The sequence below is a fragment of the Sorex araneus genome, chromosome 4 (assembly GCF_027595985.1).
Source record: "Sorex araneus isolate mSorAra2 chromosome 4, mSorAra2.pri, whole genome shotgun sequence".
In the NCBI taxonomy this organism is placed as follows: Eukaryota; Metazoa; Chordata; class Mammalia; order Eulipotyphla; family Soricidae; genus Sorex; species Sorex araneus.
The window spans coordinates 11277862-11293657 of record NC_073305.1 but is presented as its reverse complement, the minus strand read 5'-3'; the positions used below and the strand labels follow the sequence as shown (position 1 = coordinate 11293657).

General features: G+C 63.7%; 1 protein-coding gene across 1 annotated transcript; it reads left to right on the top strand.

Annotated features, from left to right (window-relative positions):
- The first annotated feature begins 2549 nt into the window (after window positions 1–2549).
- SEC61A1 (SEC61 translocon subunit alpha 1) lies at window positions 2550–15457 on the top strand. The gene is made up of 12 exons (XM_055136346.1): window positions 2550–2650; window positions 2737–2804; window positions 6327–6392; window positions 6479–6557; window positions 7544–7675; window positions 9018–9127; window positions 9749–9902; window positions 10477–10637; window positions 11774–11971; window positions 12092–12283; window positions 12561–12637; window positions 13770–15457. The coding sequence occupies exons 1-12, from the start codon at window positions 2644–2646 to the stop codon at window positions 13954–13956; spliced, it is 1431 nt and encodes a 476-aa protein (XP_054992321.1). The 5' UTR covers window positions 2550–2643; the 3' UTR covers window positions 13957–15457.
- The last annotated feature ends 339 nt before the right edge of the window (window positions 15458–15796 follow it).

Genomic DNA, 15796 nt, shown 5'->3' with positions numbered 1-15796 from the left:
CCAGGGAAGGGCAGGATGCTTTATGCTTGTTTTCTCCTATTGGGTGGGTGGACTGGGGTGATAGCACAGCGGGTAGGGCTTTGGCCTTGCACGTAGACCCGGATTTGATTCCTCCACCCCTCAGAGAGCCTGGCAAGCTACCGAGAGTATCCCACCCGCATGGCAGAGCCTGGCAAGCTCCCCGTGACGTATCCGATATGCCAAAAGCAGTAACAACAATCTCACCATGGCTAAACACGGGACCAGAGACAGCGCCGCAGGTAGGACGCCTGCCTTGCACACGGCCCACCCAGGGTCAGTCCCTGGCATTCCATATGGCGCCCCAAGCACCCCCAGGACTGCAGCGCAGAGTCAGGAGTAACCGAGTATTCCCAGTTGCGGCCTCTCCAAATGAAACAGGTCAGCACAGTGATGAGCCATGGTGGACCCTGGGGCACGGGCACTTCCCTGGTGGGAGAGGAGTGGTGAAGAGCCAAGAATCGGAGTTTTCTATTCCTGCCTGCACTTCATGTGGTCTTTGGTGTGATTCTCTGAAATCTAAAGGCAAACATATTGCCAAACCTGCACACACACCCCTCCCCCGCCACACACATACACAAACAACCTCTTGCACTTAAGCTTTCTATTTGGATCAATTGTCCTGTTCTCTAAATGAGAACGATTTTTTATTGCTTTCTGGAACCATACGCAGTAAAGGGTTATGCCTGGCTCTGCACTCAGGAATTACCTCTGGTAGTGCTTGGGGGGACCCTATGGGGTGCAGGGGGTCCAGCCCAGGTTGACTGTGTGCAAGGCAAGTGCTCTGCCCCCTGTACTACCTCTCTAGCCTCGGGGAAGAACAATTTTTTTGGGAAACATCAATCACCATGATACCATGTTTGTTCTACTGCTGAACAAGATTCACTTTTACCAAAAGTATGAAGAGGAAATCCAAATTTTGTTTTTCATTCTAGGTATTTAGAAGAATATTTTATTTTAAATGTATAAATGTAAAAACTTCACGCCTGCTGTTCTGAAAGAATTACAACATGCTGACAGTGTTATTTTGAGCTAGTGAGTCCCCCAAAGCAATTAGTACTTGAACACAAACAACCTGGCCCTGTTCCCTTCACTTGTGAAATGTTTCTCAGACGGGGTGACAGGGGGAAGCCCGGTTCTCTTTCCCTTGGACACACCCCGCAGTGCTCGGGAGCTACCCCGGGCTCCATGCTCGGGAACGGTTACGTTGGTGCTGGGGGATCACGGGCAGTGCTCCAGGCTGTCCCGGCGAGACGCGAGGCAAGCACCCATCCCCCCCACCCCGACCCTTCCTAGGACACCCGGCCCGAGTACACGGGCTTCTAATAAGACACGAGTGACTGCAACTCCAGGCGGCGACCCTGGCTGTTTCTCTACCGTGCAGCCACGGCTCTGGCCGTCGCCTGGGCTCGGGGGCCCGACCCAGCGGCTTTGGGCTTCGGGCCGGACCCCGGGCGCGGTGCCGGGCGGGGAGGAAGAGGAGTCCGGCTTTTCTGGGTGCGGAACAGATACCGGTGATGTCACACCCGGCCACCTCACCGCCGGAAAGTCCCTCCTGGGGTCCCCTGAGTCCCCGCTCCGGGGCGAGGTGTCCGGGGCTCCTCCGGCCGACCCCCGGCTCCGGGGCCCGCGCGCTGCTCGGGGGAAGCCCGGGCTCCCCGGACACCCGCCGGCCCACTGCGACCTTCCCCTCCGGACGTGGCCGCCCCGCGGCAAGACGCCCCCCAGGACACCCCCAGCTCCCCGCCGGCCTCGGGAACGTTGACACTCAGGGCCCCCTGCAAGGGCGCTGCTGCAAACGGGGCTTCCCGCCCCGCCATGGGCAGCCGCGCCGTCGCCAACGCTTTCCTCCCACCCGGGCACCCTCTGCAACTTAGTTCTCGCTAGAATGCGGCAAGGGCTGGCGCAAGGGCGACCCCTCGGGTGAGGGGGGGGGTCTTCTCTGACGCCCGAGCGACCCCACACCCCGTGCTCCTCCCAGGAAGTCCCACTGCAGCGCAAGAGGCCCAGCACGAGCCACTTCCGGTAGGGTCACTTCCGGGGAGGGGCGCCGGCCCGGGGCTCCGGGTCCGCTACGTGACCCAACAAACGAGAGTTCCGTCGGCCCCGCCACCTGGGAGGCCGGCGCCCGCGCGCGCGCAGAGACACGGGCCTGCGCAGCGCGGGTGGGCGGGGCGTTAGCAGCGCAGTCGCTCAACGCAGGCGCCGCCGGGGGACGGTAGAAGGCCGGGAAGGGCCTCGTCCAGCCGCGGCCCACGCCACACCTCCAGAGCGCCGCCCTCACTTCCGGCGTGTCCTCCCCGCTTCCGTCTCCGGCGCCGCGCGCCAAGTCCCGCGCGCTCTCTCGTGGCCCGGCGAGCGCGCAGCCGCACCGCCTCGGGGCCCGCGCGGCACGCCGGGAGTTGTAGTCCCCGCCTCGGCCGGGAGCGCGGGGAGCGCAGCGGGGAACGCGGCGCGGCGCGTGGCAGGAAGCGGAAGCGGCCGGCGGCCCGCCCCGCCCCGCCCCCGCCGCCCGCCCCGCCCCGCGCCGCGCCGCCCGCCCACCCGCCCGTCCCCGGCCGCAGCACTGACGTGTCCCTCGGCCGAGCCGCGCGCGGCCACTCGGCAGCCCCAGCAGCCGCCGCCATGGCCAGTGAGTGCCCGCGCCCCCGCCGCCCGCGCCCCCCGCCGCGCCCCCGCCGCCCTAACTCTGCTTTTCTCTTCTCTGCCCCTTGCAAGTCAAATTCCTGGAGGTGATCAAGCCCTTCTGTGTCATCCTGCCGGAAATCCAGAAGCCGGAGAGGAAGGTGAGCGGCCCCCGGGGCCCGGGACAAAGGCCCGCCGCGCCCCCGCGCCCCCCGCGCCCCCCGCGCCCCCGCGCCCCCGCCCGCGCGCGCGCGCGCCGCCCGGGAGCCCCCCGCGCAGGGCCGGAGTCGGGGCGCCGTCGCGGGGGGCTCGGGGAGGTGCGCGCGGGGGACCGAGCCCCCCGGGCAGCTCTCGGGCCCCGCGGGGTCCTGCGCCCACGGTAGCCGCGGCCTGGGCAGGGGGCGGCCCGCCCGCCGCGCTTTGTGCCCGGACGCGCGTCCGCGGGGGCGCCGGGGGCCCGTGGAGCCTTCAGCTTGGGGTTGGCACCGCCAGGGAGCGGGGATCTTTGTGGTGGCTGACTTGGGGGCGGGGGTCGTCGGCTGCTGGGCCGCACCTGGCGGTGCTCGGGGCTCCCTCCTGGCTCTGCATCAAGAATCGCTCCCGGCAGGGCTGTGGGGGGCACTGCGGGGGGCCGGGGATGGGCCCGGGGTGGCACCGCGCTCCTCTCGCTAGGTCCCGCAGAGTCAGACACCCGCGCGGTCACGGCCCCCGCAGGGGTGTGCAAGGTCCGGCCGCTGCGTGGGCGGGGGTGGACCCTGGAGGTGGTGGCCGGTTGGCATTTAGGAGGAAGGGGCTGCGGAGGGTGGGGGGGGGGCCTGTGCCGGCCAGGTGGGTGGGGCTCGGTGTGGCTCCGAGCTGACTGAGCCCGGTCCAGTCGTGGGCGCTGGACACATGAGGGGTGGACCTGGGGCTAGAGCAAGGGGTGGTTTAAGGGCTCTGCTGCAGAGCTGTCCCCCCCCACACACACACCCCACACACCTGCTGTAAAATGGGTCAAGAGGCAAAGATGGGTCCAGGGGGTGGTGACAGAGAGAGGAGGAGCAACTTGGATACAGAGCTTGGGAGCGTTTTCTCTCGAACCTGGTTCCACCCGCGGGAGATGCGGTTGTTTACGAATGAGGGGTGTTGTAAGAGTCGTGGACTCTTGGGGGGGGGAGCAATAGTACCACCGCGAGGGCCTGGCCCTGCACGCAGCCCCCCAGGGTGACCACCCCACCAGGAGTGATCTCCAGCATCCCCCACTGTGGCTACTTTCCTCACCCCCCCAACCGCCCCAAAAGAAGAAATTGTGAACTCTTTCCTATAAAGGAGCAACTGGAAGCAAGTTTGTTGGGCTTGTGGTGGGCCGAGGCGCTGCCTTCCTGGTGAGGGGGCTGGGGGGTGGGGGAGACGCACGTTCTCAAGAGGGTGAGCTGCATGAGTTAGGGACTGGAGAGGACCGTGGCTAGGGCATTTGGCTTGCACGCGGCCGGCCTGGGTGAACCAGCCCCGCCACCACATAAGGTCTCCCGAGCCCCACCGTGGGTCAGTGCTGAGCACCATCTCGCGTGGCCCCCAGGTCCCCTCCCTCCCCAGCTCAACCCCCGCCCCCACCCTCCACCACCACCAAAATTCAAAAAAACAGAATCCAGAGGCGTGAATTCAAATGCACCGTCAGCTCTTTGGTTGCCGGGGCGAGAAGGCATAACTTGGGCCGTACTCAGCGGTCCTGGAGACTGCTCCTGGCTCAGTGCTCATCTCAAGACCACAGGCAGTGCCAGGGATTGAAGTGGAGGCGGGCTGTCTCTTGGGGCCCGTGTCACCATCTGGGCACGGAAGGCCCCGCTCACTTAGGCCCACTTCCCCTCAGATCACAGAGTTTCCGAAGTTCCGTGTGTTTGTATTGTTGCTCTAGTGCTCGGAGTGCCGGGGGTCAAACCCGGGGCCGCACACCCTCGAGGCCTGTGTTCTGCCACTAGAGCCACGTGCCTCGCCCAGAAAGTCACTTGTTCATTTGAGGGTCACATCTGGTGATGCTCAAGGGACCATATGGGTCGCTAGGGTGCAAGGTAAGCACCTACCCGCCGCACTGTCCAGCCTCCCCCAAAATAATGTTTTTCTAAAGTCTTTTATTTTGAAGTTTTTTCAGTTGTAATCGGAAATCAAAATTTATTATAAATCAACGTTATAAGTTAGAACGTCTCCATTATTCTGTCCACGTAACGTGTATCGCAGAACCAAATGGTGTATGAATCACAATTATATTTTCCGTTCTTGTACAGTCTTCTCTAGTTAGAATTTGTTTTAGAGATGTGAGATTATGCATCAGTCCATTTTAAAAATCTCTGGAGACATATTGTCAGATTTTCTCTGGTAATCTGTAAGAATACAGTTTTGTGTGTCAGAGCAATAGTACAGCAGGTAGCCACTTGTCCTGCTGCAGCTGACCGCAGTTCAGTCCCTGGCATCCCATATGGTCCCCCGAGCCCACCAAAGTGATCATCAGCATAGGAATAAACCGGGAGCATCCTCAGGTGTGACCCCCCCCATGCCCACCACACACACACACACACACACACACACACACACATACACACAGAGTTTATTTTCATTTAGTACTGTCCCTCACAAGGTAGTTTCATGTTGAAGCCCTCAGTCCTGATTGCCATTATCGGGTTGGTTGAGCCATCGAAAGCCATCCCAAAAGGGGGGTCTGGGAGAGAGTACAACAGGTAGAACGTTTGTCTTGCCCCTGGCACGCGGCTGATTTGGGTTTGCTCTCATCCCATATGGTTCCACCCCTCCCCCCCCAGCACTGCCAGGCGTCACCCCTCAGCGTCTCCGGGTATGACCCCAAAACACAAAGACCCTGGACAATCTCCGTCTGCTGCTTAGGACCAAGGGAGGGAACGGGGCCGTCTTGATCCTGGGTCATCGTCTACACAGCAAACCCGAGTAGCATCACCTGTCACACTTGCTGCGGGAACCTTTGCGCCATTAGTGAGACATAATTAAACTCTCCCGCTATTGCTCGTTAGTGCCTTGCTGCTCCTAATTCCCCGGAAGTACCCCGTGGAATCCCAGATGAGCTCGCTGCAGAATAACAAGGGGTGGCAGAGGCTCTCGGAGGGACCTGGAGCGTTCCTGCACTTGCCTTGGGCTGGTGTTTCTGGCTGGCTGGCTTGTGAGCCACGTCACAGGGTGCCGGGGGCCAGGGGAAGCACTTTCCTGGGTGCTGGGGGGCCGGGCCGGGTCGGGGGTGGGACGCAGGGCACTGCACCGAGGCATGTGGCCTGCCCATAGGAAAGGCTTTCATGGCAACATGCTTATTTAGGGGGCGGCTTGGGTCACCCTCGGTGGTGCTCGGGACCATATGGGGTACCCGAGAATGAGCCCGGTCGGCTGCACAGGAGGCAGGTACTGGCAGCAGGCTTTGATCTGGGGGTGATCCCGCACCCCTGAGAATTCTCACAGTAGCCGTGGGCTCGGGGACCGGCCGCTGCTCCAAGACTTTGGGTTTTGGTGGTAAAATACAAAGGATTCTCTTGGGGCCCACGGTTAAGTGAGACGGGGTGTGTGGAGGGGGTGCGGGCCCAGGTTTGGTGCGGGGACTCCGGGGGGCCCAGGGGTCCTCCCCCAGGTCTGTTTCCCTTCCTTGCTGATGGGAGGAGCTTGCAGGCTGAACCCACTGTGCTCCCTTCCAGATCCAGTTTAAGGAGAAGGTGCTATGGACCGCCATCACCCTCTTCATCTTCCTGGTGTGCTGCCAGGTAAGCCCGGCCTCGGACCCGTGGGGGTAGGGGTGGGGGTAGGGGGGCTGCGGGCCGGGCCGCACACCTGCCTCTCCCGTCTCCAGATCCCGCTCTTCGGCATCATGTCTTCCGACTCGGCCGACCCTTTCTACTGGATCCGTGTCATTCTCGCCTCCAACAGAGGTGAGACCCGGCTCTCGCGGCTGTCTCTGTCCCGGGCTCGCGTGACCTTTGGGGATGGGGCGGAGAGTGCTGGGCAGAGTCCAGCACCGGGCCTTGGTCCCATTCAGAATCCCATTTGAGGGGCTGGAGCAATAGCACAGCGGGGAGGGCGTTTGCCTTGCACGCGGCTGACCCGGGTTCAATTCCCAGCATCCCATATGGTCCCCTGAGCACCACCAGGGGTGATTCCTGAGTGCAGAGCCAGGAGTAACCCCTGTGCAGAGCCAGGTGTGACCCAAAAAACCAAAGAAAAAAAAAAAAAGAATCGCGTTTGTATGAATTATCGAGCCCCCAACAGGGAATATTAAAATGGGGGCACACCGGAATAACAACCTAAATGATGGCGTTTCCCACAACTTGCTCTGTTTTGTCCTGACATGCCTCAGGGCATCATTTGCTTCCGAGCTGCCTCTCTTTCCTGTTGCGGGTTCTGTGTGTGTGTGTGTGTCCCAAAAAGTGCGACTTTGTCTCTTGTCTGCGGTTACAGGGGAGCTGGCAGAGAGGGGGGAGGTGGGACACTTGCGCCGTTGCTGCTGTGCTCGCCTCCTTGTTAGAGAGTAGCCCAGACTAGCTTCCGCGTCCGTCGCAAGGACCGTCTCTGCTCTAACTCAGCACCCGCAGCTCCGCCCAGTTGTCAGGCTTGCTTTCCAGAACTGTCCCAGCGTTCTCCCTTTGTATTGACCGACTGAAAGACACGTCTTCTCTCTGTGAGCCCGGGAAGGCTCTGCTTGCAGTGAGTTCCACTGCAGGGCTCAGTTTCCGTGCCCTGAGCGTCCCTGAGCAGAGTGAGGTGCCGCCCGCAGCCTGAACTGAGTGATGTTCCGGCCGTTCGTACTTGGGGCCATCCTCCGAACGCTGCCGGCGGGCTCAAGTCACGGCCCCCACGTCCGGGGCACTCGCACTTCCCTCTGAGCTCACGCCGGCCGTGTCCCCCCCGCTGTCACCAGGCACGCTGATGGAGCTGGGCATCTCGCCCATCGTCACGTCCGGCCTCATCATGCAGCTCCTGGCTGGCGCCAAGATCATCGAAGTCGGCGACACGCCCAAGGACAGAGCCCTGTTCAACGGAGCCCAGAAGTGTAAGTGGAGGGTGTGTGTGTCTGTTCCACACCCACTGGTGCTCAGGGCTTGTCCCCAGCTCTGGGGGAGCTCGGCGGCCCACGCGCAGTGCCGGGGACGGGGCCGGCCCACTGCGTGTGAGGCAGGCCCCTCACCTGCTGTCCGGTCGCTCGGCCCAGAGATTGCCAGTACGGCCCAGGAGGGGGGGCATAGCTGAGACTGGGGCGCTGCGGTGCCGGGGTGCTGTGGTTTCCTTCTGTCCTGAGCCCCACATGCGACCCATAGCCCCCAGATGGAAGGCCTTGGAGGACGGGAAGTGTGTCCAGGGCCAAGGGCTGCAGGGCTGCCGGCCCTGGTCTCAGGTTCCCCCACACACACTCACACTGAGGCAGGGTCAGCTGTGTGGGCCTTGTGAGAGCCCCCATGTAGTCATGTGGCAGGTTTGTTCTGAGGGTTTGGAAAGACTCAGAAGGATTCATGGGGAACATCTTGGGACCAAGTTAGCTGCTGCTCTTCATCCATCGTCATCCGAGAAAGTTAGACTGTTGCTGCTGCGTGCCTTGGAGCTCGTAGTGGCACCAGGTCACTGGGAAGGGGGACCCTCAGGCTAATCCAGCTCAGGCCACACCTTCTTCTTGACTGTGGACTGAAACGCTGATTAAGAAACAGAATATAGGGGCTGGAGTGATAGCACAGCGGGTAGGGTGTTTGCCTTGCACTCGGCCAACCTGGGTTTGATCCTTGGCATCCCATATGGTCCCCTGAGCACCGCCAGGAGTAATTCCTGAGTGCATGAGCCAGGAGTAACCCCTGTGCATGGCCGGGTGTGACCCAAAAGGGAAAAAAAAAAAAGAAGAAGAAGCACATCCCGTACAGACGGGAAGGAGGCCCAATTGACCGTGGAGTCAGGTTCAGGGCAGTTCGCTTGACCGCAGAGTTCGGGCCACTGTGTTTGGACTCCGGCCTGGGGAGCGAGTGTGGAGGTGGCCCAAACCTGTTGTTACATCAGCACCTGGCCACGACCGAAGCGTGGGTGCTGCAGGGTGGTTTCATGGCCTTCAGGAGCGTGTACCCCTTCTTTGGCGGGGGCTTGTGGGGGAGCTACGCCATTGAGTTCTCCAGAACCAGATTTGCCCTGTGTCCGTACTTCCTTGGCCTCCACGAGAAGGAGCGTGAATGTAGGTAACAGGGAAACCGAGGCTGCCGCCGTGCGTGCGTGCGTGCGTTGAAGGGCATCTGGCCAGCGAGCCCTCGGACAGCGGCTCTGGGTATTGTGGCCAGAGCGCAGGGAACGGCCGGGGTCTCCTCCCCCTCGCTCCCGGCCAGCACGGGGCCGCGCTCACCGCCTCCTCTCCTCGCCAGTGTTCGGCATGATCATCACCATCGGCCAGTCCATCGTCTACGTCATGACCGGCATGTACGGGGACCCCTCGGAAATGGGGGCTGGGATCTGCCTGCTGATCACCATCCAGGTAACCACTGGGGGCACAGCCAGCCCTGCCGGGGAGCATGGGTGCGCACGCGCACACACACACACACACGCACACACGCACGCACACTGATCACCACCCAGGTAACACCAGCCAGCCCTGCCAAGGAGCATGGGCAGGCACAAACATACACAGATCTCTCCTCTCTCTCTCTCTCTCTCTCTCTCTCTCTCTCTCTCTCTCTCTCTCTCTCTCTCTCTCTCTCTCTCTCTCTCTCCTCTCCTCTCTCCCTCTCCTCTCTCCCTCTCTCCCTCTCTCTCTCTCCTCTCTCCCTCTCTCTCTCTCCTCTCTCCCTCTCTCTCTCTCCTCTCTCCCTCTCTCTCTCTCCTCTCTCCCTCTCTCTCTCTCTCTCTCTCTCTCTCTCTCTCTCACACACACACACACACACACACTCCACCATCCGGTTAACTGTTCCCCCCTCCCAAGAGCACGCCAAGCGTGTGCACACACACACATACGCACTGTACCACTACGTGCGTGATCCAGGCATGGAAGGAACCTGAAGGGGCCAGAGCCCCGCACTCGCCCTGTCGCAGCCCAGAGGGGGGACCCGTCCCTGCTGGCGGCTGAGCAAGTGCCCAGCGCGCATGTCCGTTTCTGCAGCTCTTTGTGGCCGGCTTGATCGTCCTGCTCCTGGATGAACTGCTGCAGAAAGGCTACGGCCTGGGCTCCGGTATCTCCCTCTTCATTGCCACGAATATCTGTGAGACCATCGTGTGGAAGGCGTTCAGCCCCACCACCGTCAACACTGGCCGCGGTAAGGGCCCGGCCAGCTCTGGCCAGCACGCGTGGGCGGGCGGGTGGGCAGGTGGGTGCAGAGCAGAAGCCGTTCTCCTCGTTCCGCGGAGAGTCGCTCCGCTGGGGAACGTCTGCCCCGCGCTGTCTCTCTGGCCCCGGAAGTCAGTTTTCCCCACTAAGTGCGTTGGTCCCCTGCGGAGTCCGTGCGCTTTCAGTATATTCTGTGAACTAAATGCGGAGAGCGAGGCTCTGGCCTCGAGAGACGCCGTGGCCTCGTTCGTGAGGCTGAGGGTAGGCCCCGGGCGAAGGGAGGCCCCGTGTGCCGAGAAGAGCGGGTCAGAGCAGACCCTGGGCGCGTCACGGGGCAGGGGTTGATCCCGCGCCCGGCACCTGGAGGGGAGGGGATGGGCGGGAGGAGGAAGTGGCAGTCATGGGAGTCCCTGTCGCTGGCCTGGAGGGACCAGCAGCCACCGGCCGGGGGCCACACTGCGTTCAGGAGCCGGCCCCTCCCGGGGTCAGAGGGCAGCTCTGACACGGAGCGTCCCTCCCGCCGTCGCTGCCCCTTCACCCGGGCCCGTCCTTCCCGCCGGCAGGCATGGAGTTTGAAGGGGCCATCATCGCCCTGTTCCACCTCCTGGCCACGCGCACCGACAAGGTGCGGGCCCTGCGCGAGGCCTTCTACCGCCAGAACCTCCCCAACCTCATGAACCTCATCGCCACCATCTTCGTCTTTGCCGTGGTCATCTACTTCCAGGTGTGCTGCGTGCGGCTCCGCCGGGGGTCTGGCGCGCTGAGATGACAAACGCGCACTTGAGGGGCCCCTCTAGGGGCCCTGCTCCCGCGGCCAAGGCAGAGCGAGCTTCCCCGAGCGTCCTTTGGGCCGACCCTGCAGCACGGCGAGATGCGCCTTTAAAGTCCTCTGTTCACGAGGGGCTGGAACAACAGCACAGCAGGGAGGGCGTTTGCATATGGCCGACCCAGGGGTGATTCCTGAGTGCAGAGCCAGGAGTGACCCCTGAGCATCGCCGGGTGTGACCCAAAAAGCAAAAAAAAAAAGTCCTTTGTTCGAGAGCGGGGAAAGAAGCTGCGCGGCCTCTTCTGTGTCAGCACCAAAGCGTGGCGCCTCTTGTTGGGTTGGGGTTTGGGGCCACACCCGGTGGTGCTCGGGGATCCCTCCTGGCTCTGCTCGGAGGGTCACCCCTGGTAGTGCTTGGGGGCCCTGTGGGGTGCCAGGGGTCGGACCAGGGGGTTGGCAGTGCCCTGCCCACTGTACTGTCCTATCACTCTGGCCCCAAGGCCCTTGCGGGTCACTGACACGGGTGCCCTGACCTGGCCGGTCTGGCGATGGCGTTGATGCGCATTGTTGGGAGTCAGGAGAAGGTGTGGGGTGGGGGGGGTGAGCCGCTAGAAGCCCCCGGGAATTCTCTGTGTCCAGCGTCCCCTGCATGCGCGGCTCTGCTCCTACGGCCAGGCAGTGGGCACAGACGGGGTGGCTCCTCCTGGAGCCGGCCAGGGCCAGACCTGGGCTGTTCAGAATTTACTTGGAATCCCGTGTTCTGAGCCCTGTTGAGGCCCCAGGAACTGGCCCAAATAGTAGCCGGGAAACCCACCCTTGAAGGTGTCTGAGGGCGAGGGGCGCATCGGAGGAAACGCTTCTCTGTCTCTGATGGAAAGCGTTGGGAAGGATGTCCTGGGGTGCGGGGCCACGGGGAAGCCTCGGCCAGCAGGGCCGCTGCTGCCTGAGCGGGTGTCTGTCTGTCCTCAGCAGCAGTGGGGTGGCGCCAGCGCTCCTGCCGGGGGCCGCTGGGGGCCGGCTTTGCGGGAGGGCCCCTGCCTGGCCTGCGGGTGCCTGGCCTGGCCCTCACCGTGTTCTGCTCCTGGGCTTCTCAGGGCTTCCGCGTGGACCTGCCCATCAAGTCAGCGCGCTACCGGGGCCAGTACAACACGTACCCCATCAAGCTCTTCTACACCTCCAACATCCCCATCATCCTGCAGTCTGCCCTGGTCTCCAACCTCTACGTCATCTCCCAGATGCTCTCGGCCCGCTTCAGCGGCAACCTGCTGGTCAGCCTGCTGGGCACCTGGTCTGTAAGTGCGGCCGACCCCGCTCGGTGTGGGGGGTGGACAGGGGAGTCTCGCTCCGCCCGGGAGCCTCTGGCACGGTGCCCCCTGAGCTCGCTGAGAACGTGGCACTGTCGCCCTCTCCAGGACACATCCTCCGGGGGCCCCGCGCGGGCGTACCCGGTGGGGGGCCTCTGCTACTACCTGTCGCCCCCCGAGTCCTTCGGCTCCGTGCTGGAGGACCCCGTGCACGCGGTCGTGTACATCGTGTTCATGCTGGGCTCCTGCGCCTTCTTCTCCAAGACCTGGATCGAGGTCTCGGGCTCCTCGGCCAAAGACGTGAGTCTGCGCTGCCGGGAGGGGGAGCGTGGGGGGGGAGTCGTCCCAGACGTGCGGGGGAAAGTGGTCGTGCTCACCCCGCACTTGCTCCTGCCCGGGGCACGGTCAGGAGCTGAGCCCGAGGGGCTGAGATTTGGGCGCGGGACCCCTTCGCAGCAACAGTGCAGTGGGCCGCGTGCCCGGGGGTGGGGGGTCTGAGCACTGGGGCCTCGCCGGCGCCTGCCTCCCGCCTCGGGACCTGCCCCCCCACTCAGCCGCTCCCCCCGGCGTCACGCAGGTGGCCAAGCAGCTAAAGGAGCAGCAGATGGTGATGCGCGGCCACCGGGAGACGTCCATGGTCCACGAACTCAATAGGTGGGTCGGGCTGCGGGCGAGGGAAGTGCCAGGGCCTTGGGGGGCCGTGGAGGGCGTCTGCTCAGCAGGGCTGGGCTCCGGAGGCGGGAGAGGCGCCTCCAGCCCAGGGGCGGGGGCGGGGGGGAGGTGGGGAGCCCCCTCTACTGGTGGGGCGGGGGGGGGGGGCGGAAAGGGCTGGAGCTGGGGATCCTGCGGGAAAGTCAGCTCGGAGAGGGGCTGGGGTGACAGTCATGGGGCACGGGTGGTCTCTGCATCGATGCTGGGCCCTGGGCTGCTCCCCCCAGTGTCGGCCACAGTGCTGGACAGTCCGCGTGGACAAGCAAGGTGCTGTCTCGAGACTGTTCTGACCCCCGGGCTCCAGCTGGGCGGCCCCGGCCTGGGGCGGGGCCTGTCATTCTCCTCCCGCCTTCTGGAAACCTCAGAACAGTGTTGGCCGACGCGGGCATGCCGCTCCCGGGGGCGGCTGGGACGGTCCTGGGGCAGCTGGGTCGCATGTTGCTCACCCAGGGGGTCGGGAGGCCAGAGGCCGGGGGGCCGGCTGAGTAGGGAACCTCTGGGCTAGACGGGGCAGGAGAGGACTCAGGGCTGAGCCGTGTGCCCGAGGCAGCCAGCTCCAGCCCCTTCCCCGGCACTACGTGGTTGCCCCCAGCTCCTCAGGGCGAACTCCCTGCGTACCGCGGGTGGCCCCAGGACCCCCACCCCACCCCAAGAAAAAAAAACCCGAGCAGGGCTGGAGCGATAGCACAGCGGGGAGGGCGTTTGCCTTGCAAGCGGCTGACCCAGGTTCGATTCCCAGCATCCCATATAGTCCCCTGAGCACCGCCAGGAGTAATTCCTGAGTGTAGAACCAGGAGTAACCCCTGTGCATCGCCTGGTGTGACCCAAAAAAGCAAAAAAAAAAACAAAACAAAAACAAAAAAAACCCGAGCAAAAGTAGATGCTAACGGTACTTACAAAGCAGGTGGGTTCGAGTATGGTTTCCGCTCTGAGCCTCAGAAGCCCATCTTGGGCCGCTGTGGCCGGAGCAGCAGCCCACCCCACCCCACCCACCCCCACCCCGGGACTCGGGAGGGGGCGGCAGGAGCTCGGGGCCTGGGTCAGAGGTGACACGTCCGACTCCCGGCCCTCCCAGGTACATCCCCACGGCGGCGGCCTTCGGCGGGCTGTGCATCGGGGCCCTGTCCGTCCTGGCCGACTTCCTGGGCGCCATCGGCTCGGGGACGGGGATCCTGCTGGCCGTCACCATCATCTACCAGTACTTCGAGATCTTCGTCAAGGAGCAGAGCGAGGTGGGCAGCATGGGGGCGCTTCTCTTCTGAGCGCCGCCCCCGGGCCCGGGGCCCGCACAGGAGCTCGGGATGGCCGCGGCCGGGCGCCCCCGCCCAGGGCCCCGCTGCGGCTTGTGGACTTGGCGAACGTTTGTTTGTTTGTTTGTTTGTTTTTTTTCCTGAATTTCATAGTCTTTTCATTCCATGTTGTAAAGTGCTAGGAATCTCCCGGTTTGCAGTTTTTGCTTTTCCCCCCCTGGCACTGGCGGAAGGACTGCGGAGGCGAGGTCGGGGCCGGTGCCGGGGCTGGGGGTGGCACTTGCCCCCCCCGGAGTTCGAGTGACTTTGGTTCCCACCTTCCCCCTTCTTGGTACCGCGGGCTCGGCTCTCCCCGCCGAGGGGGTCTCGCCGCTCAGAAGCACAAATCCTTTCCGAAGGCTCTGTCCGGTGGCAGCTGTCGCCTGAGGCCGGGGACGGGCGGTGACAGGTGTCTCCGTCATCACCCAGGGACTGTCCGGCTTGCAACGGTTCCTTGGGAAGACACCATCGTTTTCCCGCTGAAAAAATTTAGTATTTCAAGGGCAGCTGCTTCCCCAGACAAGGGCTCCGGCGGAGGGCGTTTGCTTTGCATGCACCAACCCGGGTTCATTCCCGTGCCCCTGTAGGGCCCCCTGGGCACTGCCAGGCGTGGCCCCAAACAAACAAACATTGAGAGACTCACTCAGGGCCTCTGCTCGATTTTCCCCGTGGCCTGCATGGAGCGAGGCTGGGAATTCTCAGCCCCCCCGGGTTACCCCCAGCGGCGCTCCGGAGGCTTACAGGGGTCCAGGCGTGGTGCCCGCCCGTTCAGCTCTCCCGGTCATCAGTGGACCTGGCCCCCAGGAAGGGGCGCGCTCCGTGGCGGCCACCCCCGCCTCCCTGCCGGGCCACTACCGCCTTCAGGCCCCAGACTTCCACTCATGTCTCTAGGCTCTTGTCTCACGCGTAGGACCAAATGCGAGCGAACCCCGGCACCCCCTCCCCGCCCCCGGAGGCCCAGCCCCGGCGACACGCCTGGCTAGGCCACCCCGGTGCCTGGCAGACACCCCGGGCCTGTCGGGAGTCGGTTCTGTTTGCAATAAGGGGTCGCTTGATCTTAGGGCTTCACACTTCTTCCATGGCCTCCGCGAGGCCCCTCAGGGGCCAGCACCCGCAGGGGCGCCCGGCCTCCGGAGCACAGAGCCAGGGTCACCCGCCCTTCCTGCGAGGGGCTGGACACTGCCCCCAAAGCCACGGCCAGTCAGCGGCGGCTCCAGCCAGCCGACACCATGTCACACGCGGCCTTGTCAGACCCAGTCCCGAGCAGACGCGCGAGCTCCCCCCTGCCCGGCTCCCGTGAGGGTGGGCGCCGGCCAGGAGCCCAGCGTGCCCACAGCTGCAGCCCTGGGACTCGCGCTCACCGTGGGTGGGGGCTGACCCCGACTTCAGGGGACTGTCACTGTGGACGCCGAAACGGCATAACTGAGATAAGGTGAATGAGTGACAAATAAAGGCGACTTTTTCCAAGCCCTTGGCTTCTGGTCTCTCGCGCCTTTCCTTGAGCCCCGCGGGGCCCTCCGCACCAGGCCCTGGACATCGCCGCTGTGGACAGGACGGGGGCCTTGGCCCAGGTGGCCCAGTGATGCCAAAGTCTGTCTTGGACAGCTGATGGCCTAGGTGGGCGGACCAGGGCGGGATGTTCCCGGTTCCGGCTGGCCAGGGGGCACTGAGCCCAGCCGCCGTCGCCACATGCTGGCTGCGTGTCCCCCCCGGTGTCCTGCTATCTGGCAGGGAACCAGGCCCGGTGCTGGGGACCAAGCCGGGCGCAGCCGTGTGCAGGGCCGGGCCTGCCCCTCCACTGTCTCTCCTGCTG